At 65.4% G+C, this 15,607-nt stretch overlaps 1 protein-coding gene across 1 annotated transcript; it reads right to left on the bottom strand.

The window, feature by feature from the left end:
• Positions 1-6,022: 6,022 nt before the first annotated feature.
• Positions 6,023-7,940, bottom strand: NRTN (neurturin; the record flags this gene model as incomplete). Its single annotated transcript, XM_080712773.1, has 2 exons — positions 6,023-6,447; positions 7,772-7,940. The coding sequence occupies 2 exons, from the start codon at positions 7,938-7,940 to the stop codon at positions 6,023-6,025; spliced, it is 594 nt and encodes a 197-aa protein (XP_080568899.1).
• Between the last annotated feature and the right edge of the window lie 7,667 nt (positions 7,941-15,607).

Below are 15,607 nucleotides of genomic sequence, written 5' to 3' on the forward strand. Positions count from 1 at the left end.
GGAGGCTGAGACCGGAGGATCGCGGGGCGCGGCCAGCCTCAGCTTTGGTGAGGCCCTCTGCAACTCAGTGAGGCCCTGTTTCAAAATAAAGAATAAAAAATAGGGCTGGGATGCAGCTCGGAGACAGAACGCCCCAGGTTCTAGCCCCAGTACTGCAAAAACAAAACAAAAAGAAAAGAAGAAAGGAAGGAAGGGGGGAAGGAAGGAAGCTGGTCTCTGATGTACAGAAGAGAGGGTGTGCTTTGCAGTGGACCTGGCTGAGACCGGCGGGCGCGGCTGGACAGGAGCCCCTCCCGGGCGGTCTCCGTGGCGCCACCTCCGGGGTGGGGGAGAGCTGGGGTCGCACTAGGTGGGGAGCGTGGGTCTAATCACAGCCCCGCACCCGGGTGGACTTGGCCGACGCTGAGTCTCGCTTTGCCTCAGTTTACCCGTCTGTAAATGGCGCCGAGAGGTTGGAGAACGTGGCGCGGGCTTGCTGCAGGCACAGGAAGGGCCTGCAAAGGGGGCAAAATCGGCCCGACCCCGAGGTGCCCAACACCCAGGTCCTGGCTGGGTGGACGTGTCCTCGGCCCAGGCTTGGGGGTCCCCTCCTTCTGGAAGGCCCCCATCCTGGTTTCTCCAGTGCCCGGCCCATCGCCACAGCAACGCCGGGGTGATCAAGCCCCAGCCCCAGTGCCCGTGTCTTGGGGTGGCCGCCCCGCCCGCCTGGCCAGCCCCGCCTCGGCCCGGTCATTTCCAGCTTCTGTCCCTCCCTCAGCAGGAGAGGCAGCACCCAGGTCCCCCAGAGCAGGCCAGAGGGGCAGACTCGGAGTGTTTGTTGAACGAAACACAAAGTGAACATAAAGCCCAATCTGGCGCCGTCTCCGGGGCGCGTGCCTGTCATCCCCAGCACTCAGGAGGCTGAGGCAGGGGGGTCACAGGTTCAAGGCCAGCCTCAGCAGGGTCCTGAGACTCTCAGCAACTCAGTGAGACCCTGTTTCAAAGTAAAGAAATAAACAGGGCTGGGGGTGTAGCTCGGAGATAGAATGCCCCTGGGTTCCATCCCCAGTACTGCAAAAATTTAAATTAAAAAAAAAAACCCTTCTAGCTGGGCATGATGGCGCACGCTTGTAATCCCAGCATTTGGGAGGCTGAGACAGGAGGATCTTGGTTCGAGAACAGCCTCAGGTGCATGTCCGGGGATGGAGCCCGGGGTCATTCTACCTCTGAGCTCCACCCCCTGCCCTATTTTTTTTTTTTTATTCTTTATTTTGAAACAGGGTCTCACCGAGTTGCAGAGGGCCTCGCTAAGTAGCTGAGGCTGTCCGCGCACCGCGATCCTCTGGTCTCAGCCTCCCGAGTGCTGGGATGACAAGCGTGTGCCACCACGCCAGGCTTTATTCTTTTTTTTTTTTTTTTTTTTGGTGGTGGTACTGGGGTTCCTGGAAGCCCTTTTACCTCCAGGATGCACTCCCATGGGCTACACTCCCAGACCTATTTTTTTTTAACATTTTTTTATGTGGAAACAGAGTCTCTTAAGCCAGCGAGGCTGGCTCGGAACCAGCGCGATCCTCCTGTCTCCGCCTCCCAAGCGCGGGGATTACACGCGTGCGCCACTGCGCCCGGCTTTATTCTTTATTTTGAAACAGAATTTCACTAAGTTGTGGAGAGTCTCACTAAATAGCTGAGGCTGGTGCGACCCTCCTGTCTCAGCCTCCCAAGTACTGGGATTACAAGGGTGCACCATCACACCTGGCTTATTTTTTATTTTTTTGGTGGTCCTGGGGTTCCCGGAAGCCCTTCTACCTCCGGGCTACACTCCCAGACCTATTTTTATATTTTTACTTGGAAACAGGGCTGGCTTCGAACCTGTGCGATCCTCCTGTCTCAGCCTCCCAAGCGCTGGGGTTACAAGCGTGCGCCACCACGCCCGGCAACTAAGTCTGGTGTTCTGTGTCCGCCCCAGATGCCGGCCACCGCCCCTCTCCTCGCAGGCCAGCCGCCGCGCAGGCCCCTGAGCCAGGCCTGGTCTCCGCGCTCCGGCTCCAGTGCTTCCGGGCGCTGCTCCTCCAGCGGCTTCTGGCCCTGCTCCTCTTCTACTTCCGAATGTCAGGAGACTGTCCTGCCGGGTCGCCCCCCGCCCGCCAGCCCCTTCTGATCCTCCTGTGGACATGGCCGTTCTACAAGCCTGTGGCTCTGGCCAGCTGCTCCGAGATGCAGCCGGACATGGCCGACTGCCAGCCGACCACCAACCGCAGCGCCTACGCCCAGGCGGGCGCGGCCATCGTGCACCACCGGGAGGTGAGCCAGCGGCCCCGGGCGCAGCTGCCACCGTCCCCGCGGCCGCCTGGGCAGCGCCGGGTGTGGTTCAGCCTGGAGTCGCCCAGTTACTGCCCGCAGCTGCAGGCCGTGGACGGCTACTTCAACCTTACCATGTCCTACCGCAGCGACTCGGACGTGTTCACGCCGTACGGCTGGCCGGAGCCGTGGCCCGGCGCGCCCGCGGAGCCCGGGCTCAACCTCTTGGCCAAGACCGGCCTGGTGGCCTGGGTGGTGTCCACCTGGCGGCCCGACTTGGCCGGCTGCGGTATTTCCAGCAGCTGCAGGCGCGTTTGCAGGTGCGCGTGTACGGGCGGCGCACCGGCCGCTGCCCCCGACTCCACGCCGGAACGGCTGGCCCGGCACAAATTCTACCTGGCCTTCGAGAACTCCGTGCACCCCGACTACATCACGAAGAAGTGTGCAGGAACGCGCTACAGGCCGGCGCCGTGCCCGTGGTGCTGGGCCCCAGCCGCCGCAGCTACGAGCGCTTCCTGCCGTCCGACGCCTTCATCCACGTGGACGACTTCCCCAGGGCCCGGGACCTGGCGCGGCACCTGCAGGCGCTCGACAGGGACCACGCCCGCTACCTCAGCTACTTCCGCTGGCGGGGGACGCTGCGGGCCCGCCCCGGCAGCTGGGCACTGGCCTTCTGCAAGGCCTGCTGGCGGCTGCAGCAGGATCCCCGGTACCAGACAGTGCCCAGCATCGCCTCTTGGTTTACCTAGACGGCCGGCCCGGGCCCTCCCCCGGGGGCCGCGTCCGCCTGCAGAGGATGCACCTGCCGGACTTTCACCTCCTGGGGTCTCACCTAGCTGGGCCCCGCCCTCTGGGGGCCTGACCCCAGGTGTGACATCTAAACATGTCTCCCCTGCCAGAGGACCCACCATTCCGAGGACGCTGGCGCTCACTCAGCTGGAATTTCACCCGCGGGAACCTTGGCTGGGGCCCCACCGGCGACCAGAGACCTTGCCCTGCCAGGTGCTACCTGTTGGAGCCGCCCTGCCGGGGGTACCTGGGCTGCCGGCACCTTGCCCACCGAGGCACTGGGCAGGGCTCCCGGCGGGCCTGTGGGCGCCCTTTAGGGCCCGGGAGTGTGCACGCTGACAGTGCGGCCTATTTTCTAGAACAGCCCTTCTCCGTCTAGGGCACCTCTGTTCCCGCAGGTGACACTCGGCGATGCTCAGAGATATTTTTGGTCGTCACACCAGGGGGGAGAGTGGGCGGAGACCAGGGTTCCCCTTATCACCTTGCGCTGGACAGGACACATGCCAAGCTGTCAAGACGTGAGAAAAAAGCTGGGCGCCGTGGGGCGGACCTGAAACCCCAGGAGGACCGAAGCCAACGTCCACAACTTGGCCAGACCCTCTTGTAAAATAAACAATAAAAGGACTGGGGCTTTCTCTGGCCCTGGGTGGGTGCTCCCTGGGCGTGGGGAGTCAGGCTCAGAGGGAATGGGTAGGGTGGGCCAGGCGGCTGGGGTCAAAGTGGGACGGCCAGGACAGGGGACCTGCCCTGCAGGGCACTGAGCCGGGGAAGCCGGGCTTTGGGCCGAGGTGTGTGAGGAGGCGGGGGCCCGGGAAGGCGGCCACGGTCACGCGTGCCGTGCTATGGCACCCGGCTCCCTCCGCGTGTGCCCTGCACAGGCCGGCGCTCTGTGCCTGGTCCCGTCTGTGTGTCCCCATGCGGGGGTGGTCTCTCCGTGACCCCGTGCACGGGGAGGAGGAGAAGGAGCTGTGACCCCAGCCCGGGGGCCTGCGGCTGTTTACATTCTCAGCCCTCAGGCGCTTCCGCCAGCACCCTGTGGTTGCACACTGGATCTGGGTCAAAGACAGGGAAGCCAGGTCCCGGGAGGCCTGGGGAGGGGGCGCACATGGCGCATGCACGCGCGTGCGCGCGCACACACACACACACACACACACACCAGGACGGGCGCCTCAGGGTCCACAGACCGGCTCCAAGGCGGACCTTCCCTGCCGTGCTCCGGCTGAGGGACTCTCCTCTCTGAAGCTCGGGCCTCAGGCCAGGCAGGATAGGGAAACTGAGGCTCTAAGTAAACGTCACTCAGGATTCCACAGGGTCTGGGACCAGGGCCTCTCTGGCTGAGTCAGCCAAACAGAGCAGGAACCCGCGGCGGGCGGGCGGGCGGGCGGACCCGGCCAGCCACTGCCCTGGAGCCTTCCAGGAAGACCACCCACAGGCTGGGGTCTGGCAGCCCAGCCTTCTCCAGGAGCGCCTGAAAGTCCTGCTTCAGGGCCGGCCGTGTCTCCAGCTGCGGCTGGGAGCTCGGGACCCCTTGTGCCCTCCAGCGGTAAGACAAGTGTCTGGGAAGGATGCTGCCCTGGAGAAGGGCCTGTGCTCAGAGGTGTGGGAGAAGGGAGGAGGCAGCTGGGCACAGAGGCCCAGGCCTCTCATCTCAGTACCTGGGAGGCTGAGAGCTGAGGGTCACAGGTTCGAGACCAGCCTCAGCAACTTAAGAGAGGCCTTCAGCATTTGGTGAGACCCTGTTTGCAAATAAGAAAAGGCTGGAGCCGGGTGTGGTGGCGCACACCTGTCACCCCAGCACTGGGAAGGCAGAGACTGGAGGACTGTGGTTCACAAAACAGCCTCAGCTACTTAGGCCCTCTGTAACTCAGTGAGACCCTGCTTCCAAATAAAGAATAAGAGCTGGGCGTGATGGCGCACGCTTGTGACGCCAGTACTTGGGAGGCTGAAACAAGAGGGTCACGCAAGTTCGAAGCCAGCCTCAGCTACTGAGTGAGACCCCTGTTTCCAAATAAAATATGAAATAGGTCTGGGAGTGCACTCCGGAGGTAGAAAGGCCCTGGGTTCCATCCCCAGAACTGCAAAATAAATAAATAAATAAATAAATAGGGCTGGGGGCGAGGCTCGGAGCTAGAATTCCCCTGGGTTCAATCCCCAGTACCAAAAGAAAGAAAAACGAAAAGGCTGGGGGTGTAGCACGGGGGTAGAATGCCCCTGGATTCAACACACACACACACACACACACACACACACACACCCAATAAATTAAATGTAAAAAAGAGGGGAGACCAGTTAGAGGAAAGGCTGTCCATTCAGAAGTCTGGGCAGACAGGGGACGTGTCCTTGGGAGACCTCTCAGCCGGCCGCCACCCCGTGTGCTCGGGGTCACCCCGCGCCCCGCAGTCCGGGCCGGCCCCCGGGACGCGGCTCTGCCCGGCAGGCGCCAGTGGGCACGGGGCGCCCGCCCCAGGCCTCGCCGGGAGGTGGCCGCGCGGTATTTTTAGCCGTGGAAGGAGATAGCGGCTCGAGGTCAGGCCGCGGGGCGGCCGGCTGGGGAGGCGCCGCCAGACCTCGTCCCTTCGTCGGCCCTGGGCTCCATCTCCGTCCACCAGCCCCGGGGGCCCCGTCTGTCCCCGCAGAAGCACTGATGGCGGGCGATGGGATGGGAACAGGCCGGGCAGGCCGCAGCCCCCCGACGCACCCCACTTTCCTCCCCGCGGCCCCCGGCAGGGCTCTATTTGGAGCTATCGTCCTTTCTTCTTCCCCAACACCCCGCGCGGCGCGGGCGAACGGCGCCCATGGACGTGCGCGCGTCCCGCGGCGCGCGAATCACCAGCCGGGCTCCGCTTCCCACGCTTTATCTCGACGCAGTTATCGCGAGAGTCCGTGGGCTCGACGGCGCCTCCCGCGCACGCGCAGTCCGTCGCGGGCGCCGGCCGTCGGGGCGGGCGGGGCGGCGTCACACGCAGGCGCACTCGCGCGCCGAGAGTTGGCGCACCGTGTGGTAGCGGCTGTGCTCGTCCAGGAAGGACACCTCGTCCTCGTAGGCCGTCGGGCGGCAGCAGGGCTGCGCGCGCACCCGCTCCCGCCGCACGCGCCGCCGCTGGCGCAGGCGCCGCAGCCCCAGGTCGTAGATGCGCGCGGCCGCGTCGCACGCGCCTGCGCAGTAGCGGAACAGCACCGTCTCGTCCGACGCGTAGCCCAGGCCCAGCTCGCTCACGCGCACCTCGAGCTCGCGCAGCCCGCACGGCCGCGCGCTGGGCCGCGCACGCGCACGCCGCCGCCGGGGGCCTGTCCGACGGCGCGGCCCCGGGGCCCGGCCGGCCCCGGGCGTCAGCTCCCGCAGCTCCTCCGCGTCCGGGGCGCCCTGCAGCAGCGCTCGGTCTGGAGGGGAGAGGAGAGAGGACGAGGCGTCAGAGGGCCGGCCGCCCCTCCTCCCGTCTCCCTCCCAGGTCCCACCCGTCTCTGGGCAGCAGCGGGCGGGTGCAGACCGGGACGCCCCAGGCCCGGGGCACCGGGACGCCCCGCCCCCGTGCCCGGCCGCTGGCCCCGGGGAAAGAGCGCCTGAGAGCGTGGAGGTGTGCCCAAGGTCACACACTAAGCAGGTGGCCGAGGGAGCCGGGCCGTCGGGCCAAACTTGGCCCCATCCCAGCTCCCTTCTCCCAGTCACCAGGAGGCTGTCCCAACTCACAGATTCCCAGGACCCCGAAGCCTAAATTTATTACCCACGCGGCTGGCTGGGCCCCAACTCTGCACCCCAGGGGAGCGGAGCGGCTGGGACCGCAGGCAGGGGGCCGGGCAGGTGGGGTCACCCTCGGGTTGCACAGGCAGTCCGAGTCCCTGCCTGTCCCCACGCTGAGTCTGGCCCTGACTTTCGTGCCAGCCGTCTTGGTCAGGTGATGGCCCTGACCCGTGACTCAGTTTCCCTCTCAGCTCAAAGAACCTTGCATCATGTTTGTTTGGGAAGAGGCTAACAGGTTGGAAAGGTAGCGGGCGTGGTGGGCACGCCCGTCATCCCAGCACTGGGAGGCTGGGACAGGAGGATCCGGGTTCCAGCCGGCCTCAGCTGCCCGGCGAGGCCCTGTGCGGCTCAGGGAGACCCTGTTTCAAAATGAAGAATAAAAAATAGGGCTGGGGGTGCTGCTCGGAGGCAGAAAGCCCTGGATGGGTTCCATCCCCAGTACCGCAAAGAAAAATTTTTAATTAAAAAGATAATAAAAAATAGGGTTTGTAGTTCGGAGGTGGAATGCCCCTGGGTCCAATCCACAGCACCGCAAAAAAAAGGCTAGGCATGTTGCTCAGAGGCACCACAGGGAAAAAATATATATGTACTTTTAAGACAGTTTGGTCTCCCACCCGTGATCCTCTGGCCTCAGCCTCCCAAGTACGGGCTGGGGTGACACGCGTGCGCCAACACGCCCGGCCACCGCGCCTTTCTGGTTCTGGTTCTGGTTCTGAGACGGCCCGGCGCGTGGCTGGAGGTCTCGCGGGGCTCGGGGCCGGGCTGCAGGCGTGCGCCCCGCGGGGGGGGGCTGGCTCCCGCGGCCCCGCCCCGCCCCCTCCCAGGGTCCGGGGTGCCGCCCGGTGGGGGTCCCGGGCCCGGCTCCGCAGGCCGCCGACGTGCAGCCCGCCCGCGTCCCCGCCGCCCGCGTCCCCGCCGCCCGCGTCCCCGCCGCCCGCGTCCACACCGCCCGCCCGGCCGGCTTACACTGCGCCGGGATCCGGGTCCGGGCGTCCGGGGCGCGCGGCGGGCGGCGCAGCGGGGCGAGCGCGGGTCCGCGGCGGGGGCCGGGCAGCAGGCTCTCCCGACACATCCAGACGGACAGCACGGAGCTGCAGAGCACCGAGGCCAGGGCCGCCGCCGTCCAGCGCCGCATCCTCGGCCTGTGGGCGGGCCACGGAGGGTCAGCGCCCGCCCCGTCGGGCCCGGGCGCCGGGGGCGGCCATGCGCGGCCGCGGCGGGCGCTGACCCTCGCGGGCCCCCGCGCCCCCGTCCCCCCGGGCTCCGGCCGGGCGCCTCCTCCGGGGAGCCGGCCCGGCGCCGCGCGGTCATGGCCGCCCCGCGCCCACCTCGCGGCCGGCGGGCGTCCAGGGGCCAGGCGGGCCGCCCCGGGGAGACGCGAGCACCCGGCCCGGGCGCCCCCGGCGGGCGCCCCGCGGGCTGCCGGGAGCCTTTATGCGCGCCTCGTTTGCATGCGATCTGCATAGGCCCGCCCCCGAGGCCCCCGCGGGCGGGGCGCGCGGCGGGCCGGAGCCGGTCTTCGCGGGCTGGGGGCTGGGACGGACCTCGGCAGCTCGGGGAGCCCTCGGCGCCGGGACAGAGCCCTGGCTCCTTCTCTCTGTTCTTCCTTTCTTTTTTTCCAGTACTGGGCATGGAACCACCCAGGGGCGTTCTACTTCTGCGCTGCACCCCCAGCCCTATTTTTTATGCTCTATTTTGAAACTGGGTCTCACTGAGCTGCCGAGGGCCTCACTAAGTAGCTGAGGCTGTCCGCGAACCGCGATCCTCCAGGTCTCAGCCTCCCGGTTGCTGGGAGGAGGAGCGCGCCCGCCCCGCCCCCGGGGAGAGCCCTGTTTCCAAATAAAAAGGGCCGGGGGTGCAGCAGCTCAGAGGTAGAAGGCCCCGGGTTCACCCCCAGCACCACACACATGCACACGCGCCATGTCGTGAAGGAATGACTCGGGGGGCGGGCTGGGCATGGGGTGGCGGCCCCCCAGGGCAGCCGGCGCCCAGCAGCCTGGCCCCGCCCGGCCGCCCGCCGTGCTTCCCTGTGTGCCCGGCCTGCAGCGCGGGCACCCCGTGGCTCTCCTGGGCCCCGAGGGCTGTCTGGCTGCCGAGGACCCTGCAGGGCGCCAGGCCTCCGTGCTGGACACCAGCATGCTGGACACCAGCGACCCGCCGGCACCGCGGCCGCCAGAGCCGGAACCAGGCCCCATCCTCGGCCCTCGTCCGGAGGGGAACCGAGGCGGCGCTGGCCCGGTCCAGAGGAGAGGCCTGTGTGCGGTGACTGGGCCATCCCACCCCCCAGCGCCACCCCAGCGCTATTTCCTATTCCCTGTTGGGAAGCATGGCCCCCTCGCTGCAGAGGGCCTCGGTAGGCAGCCAGGGCACCCACCACCGCCGTGCCCGCCTGGGGACGCGGGACGGCCAGGCCGGGCAGGGGCTCGCTTCACTTCTACACGCAGACCAGCCTCAACGCCGTGACCTTCCTGTCTCGGCCGCCCAGGTGCGGGACCGCAGGCCTGCCCCGCCACGCCTGGCTTTTATTTACGTATTTATTTTTATTGCGAAATAGGTTCTCACAGCGGGCGTGGTGGCGCACGCGGGTAATTCCAGCACTCGGGAGGCCGAGATGGAGGACCCTGGTTCCAGGCCAGCCTCGGCTACTCAGCGAGGCCCTGCTTCAAAATAATGAATAAAAAACAGGGCTGGGGGTGCACTCAGAGGTAAGGCAGAACGCCCCTGGGCCCAGTCTCCAGCACTACAAAAACAAAAACCAACAAAAAAACAAAAACAGTTTCTCACTAAATTGCTCAGGGCCTTGCGGAGACTAGCCTCCAACCCACAATCCTCCGGCCTCGGCCTCCCAAGTAGGGGATGATAGGTGTGTGCTAGGGTTTGAACGCTGGTGGTCTGGTCAGCAGGAGAGAGAGAGACAGACGGGGATGCCCCCCCCCACGGGGGGCAGAGGCAACTGGGGAGGGGGCCCCCTGCACCCTCCTGCCCTCTGACTCAGAGGGCGGAGCCTCAGTCTCAGGCTCTGAGCCCCTGGTTTTTGCAGGGGCTGATGGGAGCGGAGAGGGAGTCAGCGGCCCCCCGGGACGGAGGCCCCAGCTGGCCTGGGAGCTGCAGACCCTCACCCCAGCCCGGGGCGCAGGCGCACTTGATAAGCACCCTAACAATGGCCCTTCTGTCGGGGTCACCCGACTGGTTTGTCTCTGGCAGGGACCCGCGGGGGGCGGGGTTCAGGCGTGGCAGGGGCACCAGGAGGGGCCGGGCGTGCACGGGCCTGGGTGGGGTCCCGCGGACCCGGGCATGCCCACGCACTCGGCCACATGGGTGTTTTTACACGCACGCGCACACACGCGCCATCGCCGTCACGTTAACCTCCCCGGACGCACATCACCCTTGCACGCAGACCCAGAGACGGGGACACCACTGTGCACACGCGTCCAGCACTCCCCCAACCCTGCCTGGGAGCGCCTGCCCCGCACAGCGCCCTCTGAAGGGAGGCGGGCAGCCTGGCCCGGGCGCACACACCCGTCATCCCCGGACTTGGGAGACTGAGACAGGAGGACCGCGGCTTGGAGGCCAGCCTCGGCAACTTAGACCCGTCTCCCCCTCTCCAGAGCCCCCTGTACTGTGTAGTCTGGGCCCTTCCTAACCCGGGGAAAGTGTCCGAACTCCTGGCCCCCGGGAAGCTCCGTTGCGAGGCTGCTGCCAGGAAGGAGGAGGCAGGAGAGACCTCTTTCCCTCCCTGGTCGGCTCTTCTAATCTGGGAGGCCTGGAATCGGGCACGTACCGATCCGACAAACTCCTACGCATCCTTCAAAACCCTACAGCCCTCCACCAGCACACCTTCCCTGTTCCCGACTGGCCGCCCCGGACCTTCGGAGTCTTCCAGGTCCCCAGCGTGGCGCCTGCGTCCCTGCCCGTCTTCCCCAGATGGGAGTTTCACGGGGGGGAGCACATCTTGGGGCGGGTCCTCTGGAGGGGAGGGGCAGACTTCGAGGGGTCTTCGTGCAGAGGCCCCCTGGCCCCCACGCTTTGGTCCGGGGGATGCCCCCTTGATGCACGCCTTCCTCTCCCCTCGGCGACTCAGTTTCCCCAACTTCACTAAGAGCCCATCGGCCCGTCCAGCACGACGGGCGGAGGCGGCGGGGCTCGTGTGGGGCCTCCCCCGGCCTCAGTCTCCCCACCTGTGCAGTCTGCACGGGGCCCTCTCTTATGTTTCAGACACTTGGGGTGGACCCGGGGCAGTCTGCCTCCGAGCTACACCCTCGGCCTTATTTTTTTTTTTAATTCTTTACTTGGAAACAGGGTCTCACTAAGCGGCTGCAGCCGTCTTTGAACCGGGATCTGCCAGCCTCAGCCTCCAAATGCCGGCATGACCAGCGTGCGCCACCGCGCCCGGCCCTTTACCAATTTGTGTTATTTCTTTCAGTTCTGGGGATTGAGACCAGGGGCGTTCTACCTCCGAGTTACACCTCCAGCCCTATTTTTAATTCCTTACTTCGTAGCTGAGGCTGGCCTCAAACCGGCCTCCTGACGTAGTCTGTAGGTTTCACGGTGTCAGTTCCCGCAGGCCGGCGCCCTGGGTCCTGCCTCTGTTTCCCCAGCAGCACTCACAGTTGCGGGGCGGGTGGCGGGGGGCCAACTCCTGGGGCAGCCCTGCTGACCGGCCTTCCTCAGATGGCCGGGGTGGGGTGGGGAAACTGAGACCTCAGAGGGGCGGGGGTTGGCCGCGGGTCTGGGCCCCTCTGGAGGCAGGACTGAGGGGTGGTGCAGACAAGGAACAAATTCCCTGGCCCAGAAGAATGTGCCCCTCCCTCGGAGGCCCCGCCCCAGGAGCGGACAGGGAGGCCGGGCAGCCGCCAGCCCGCCACGCACATCTGGGGGTAAACCAGGAACAGCTGAGCAGCACAGCTGGTTCGGATGTAGCATCTGCGGGCCGGGGGCCGAGCGCGGGGCACACACCCCAACCCACCCACCCACCCTTCCCGGCCTGGCCAGCGGGCGGCGCTGCGGCCCGTCCTCTCCCCAGCTGAGCCAGGGCTCCGGGCGGCTGTGCCAGGCGGCCCGCCGGGTGACGGTGGGGGACAGTGGCTCCCGGGCAGGCCTGGCCGGCGGCCGTGGGACAATCCTGACAGTAACAACGCGGCCGGCGCGGCGTCCCACCCTTGCGGTCCCAGCACTCGGACAGGAGGCTGAGACAGGAGGGTCGCGGTTCGCGGCCAGCCTCGGCTACTTAGCTACTTAGCGGAGGACCCTGCTTCAAAACTAAGGATAAAAATAGGGCTGGGGGTGGAGCTTGGAGGTTGAACGCCCCTGGGCTCCGTCCCCAGTACCCGCCACACACACACACACACAAAGACCGGGGGCTAGCTTGGAGGTAGAGTACGCCCAGGTTTAATTCCCAGACCCAACAGGGAAAAAAAAGCCAAAAACAAGCAACAACAACAAAAACCAGATACACAGCGCGGTTCTGCTCCCAACACATTGGCCCCACAAGCACTTAACGAGCGCCATCTGTATGTCAGGGCCTGGGCTGGGGCCGGGGGACTCGGTGGTAATCAGATCACGCTGAGACCAGGCCTGGCCTCCCAGTACTTGGGAGGCTGAAGCAGAAGGTTCCCAGATCCGAGGACAGCCTCAGCAACCTAGCGAGACCCTGTCTCAAAATAAAAATAAAATAGGGCTGAAGGTATATCCCAGAGGTGGAAAGTCCCTGGGTCCAACCCACAGCACCCAAAATAAAATTCAAAAATAAAAATTTAAAAAAAAGATCACCCTGGATGGCCTGGCCGCCATCCAGTGGTAGGGACAAGGTAATAAAAATGAAATTGCTATTGCATTTTAAATGTTGGCCAGAAGCCTGGCGTGGCGGCGCACGCTCCTAATCCCAGCACTTGGGAGGCTGAGACAGGAGGACTGGGCTGCCTCAGCTACTTAGTGAGGCCCTCCAACTTAGTGACATACTGTTTCAAAATAAAGAATAAAAAATAGAGCTGGGGGTGTCGCTCGGAGGTAGACGGCCCCTGGGTTCCATCCTCAGCACACACACACACACACAAAGAGCCCAGCCACAACCAGGAGGAAAACCCAGAAGCGCTTCCAGGTGGGTGGCCCCAGGGGCAGGAAGGAGGCCGGCAGGGAGAGCGCTGGCCCACGCTGAGCCCCCATCCCCCGCCAGCACCTGGAGCCCGCCCTGCCTGCTCGCCACCGCCACCGTTGGAGTTTAAGAGGCGCCCCCAGCCTCTCAGACCTCCAGGCCCGCAGCCCTCGGCGGCTGGTCCATAAAATTCCCACCTTGACCACACCGGCTGCCTGGCGGGCCCCTGCGGGCGGCCGCGGGGAGGGGTCAGCCTAATGAGGCCGGCTGAGCGGCTGGCCTGAACCATGCCACAGGAAGCTGGCTGCGGACCCGCTGGGGAAACCGAGGCAGGAGCCCAGGTGGGGCTGGAACCCCAGTACTGAGGAAGACTGGGAACGCCCATCCACCCCGTTTCCTGGAAACCCGGGGGCCAGAGCCGCCTCTCCCGTGTCCCCCCAACTCCAATCTGGACTCGGTGTCTACACCTGACTGGCGTCCTCTCTCTCTGGCCCCCGTTTCTCTGTGATAGGAGCTAATGAGAGCCAGGTCGGCTGACTTCTCTCTCTCTCTTTTTCTTTTTGTGCTACTGGGGATGGAACCCAGGGGCATTCTACCTCCAAGAGACCCCTCCCCAGCCCTACTTTTTATTCTTTATTTGGAAACAGGGTCTCACTAAATTGCTGAGGCTGGCCGCGCACCTGTGACCCTCCTGCCTCAGCCTCCCAGGATGACCACTGCGCCATCACACCCGGCTATCCCATTTTTTACACTGACACAGTGTCTGAGTTGCCCAGCCCTAGACTGATTTCTTCCAGGACTCCCCCAAAAGCTGGTTCTGCCTGCTTGTATGAGAGAGAGAGACCGGAGATGAAACCCTTGAACTCAGGGACACTCTGCCTCTCAGCTACACTCCCAGCCCTATTCTATTTTTTGAAACAAGGGCTCACCAAGAGGATCACAGGTTCGAGGCTAGCCTCGGCAACTTAGGAAGACTGGACTACCTAGCAAGGCCCTGTTTCAAAATAAAAACAAAATAGGACTGGAGGTGTGGCTTGGAGGTAGAACGCCCCTGGGTTCGCTACAAGACAGACGGACACACAGAAAAAAACCCAGCCAGCTGGCGGCGCACGCTTGCAATCCCAGCATTCGGGAGGCTGAGGCAGGAGGACCGTGCAGGTTGGTTCGAGGCCAGCCTCAACTACTTAGTGAGGCCCTCTGCAACTCAGTGAGACCCTGCTTCAAAATAAAGAATGAGAAATCGGGCTGGGGGTGGAGCTTGGATGTAGAACGCCCCTGGGTCACATCCCCAGGACTGCAGAAATAAATAAATATAAAATAAGGAAAACGGAAGGAGGGAGGGAGGGAGGGGAGAAGAGGTCTCAAAAGTTGTGGCGGCCTCCCTGGATGCTGAGGCTGGCCTGGGACCTTGGTCCTCCGGCCTCAGCCTCCCCGTGCTGGAATGAGGGCGGCTTGTCTACATTAGACAGATGTCTTGGGCCGGTGGTCTTCTCTGAAAGAGAACGGGTGGGCGCGGGTTCCTCCCGGGCCTGCCGAGCGCCTCCAGGGCCTGGCCTTAAGTAGTCCTGCCCCCACTCTGCCCACCAGGGTGCCCTGGACGGTCCAAAACCAGCCACACTATTCCCTGCCCCTGGCTCGTCCCGCAGCGCCTGCCACCTGGAATGCCCTCGCTTTTTCCACTTAGAAAACTCCTACTCAGCCGGGCGTGGGGGCGCACGCTTGTCATCCCCGCGCTTGGGAGGCTGAGACGGGAGGATCGCGCGGGTTCGAAGCCAGCCCCAGCTGTCTTAAGAGATCCTGTTTCCAAATAAAATATAAAATAGGCCTGGGAATGTGGCCTGGAGGTAGAAGGGCTCTGGGTTGCATCCCCAGTACCACAAAAAAAGAAAGAAAGAAAGAAGAAAGAAAGAAAGTCCCTACTCCTCCTTCACAGCCCCTGCTCCAGGAAGTCTCCCCTGACCTTCCAACCGCAAGTGGGGCTCCCCCTGTGCTCCACAGCTGGGCGCCCTGGGGCCCCCAAGTCTGTCGCCCTGGGGGTCAGAGCCCACGTGCCCTGACCCCCAGCAGCCGGCTGCACATCAGCAGCTGTCAAACATATGTCCAAGCCACACCTCCGGCCCTCTAAGTCCCGGGGTTGGAGACGGGGTGCTTCCAGGCTGCAGAGGCCGCCCTGGGACGCGGACGCGGCGGGCGCGGCTGGGGACGGCGCCGGGCATCTGCCTCCGAGGGCGCCCGGCCCGTCCTCCTCCGCGAGCGGGGCGGCCAGCGGCGAGCCCGTCCTCCCGCCGGCTCTGGACGTGCCCGGCCCCGCGCTCGGCTGCCCGCCCCGGGCCGCCGGCGGGGGGACAAAGCGTGTCCGGACCCGCGGCCGCCCGCCCGCCGTCGGGCCGCGCCCTTACCTGTGCGCCCGCCGGGGCCCGCCCGCCCTCCGCCCGGGGCCGGGGCCGGGCCGGCGGGGCCATGGCGGCGGCTCCGGCGGGCGCGGGCGGGGCTCGGATCCGCGGCCGCTCCGCCCCGCCGCGGCGCAGGTGGCCCGGGACCCGCCGCCCGCCCCGGGGCGCTGACCTGCGCTGGCGTCGGGCCGCCCCGCGCGTCTCCCTCGGTCTGGCCGCGCAGCCCGCCGGCCCGCCGGCGCCCCCTCTGGGCTCCGGGACCCCCCGAGCCCGCTGTCATCCCCGCGGCCGCGGCCCGACCCCCGCCCTGCGGCCCGC

The sequence above is a fragment of the Muscardinus avellanarius genome (assembly GCF_963383645.1).
Source record: "Muscardinus avellanarius genome assembly, chromosome: 16".
Taxonomy (NCBI): domain Eukaryota; kingdom Metazoa; phylum Chordata; class Mammalia; order Rodentia; family Gliridae; genus Muscardinus; species Muscardinus avellanarius.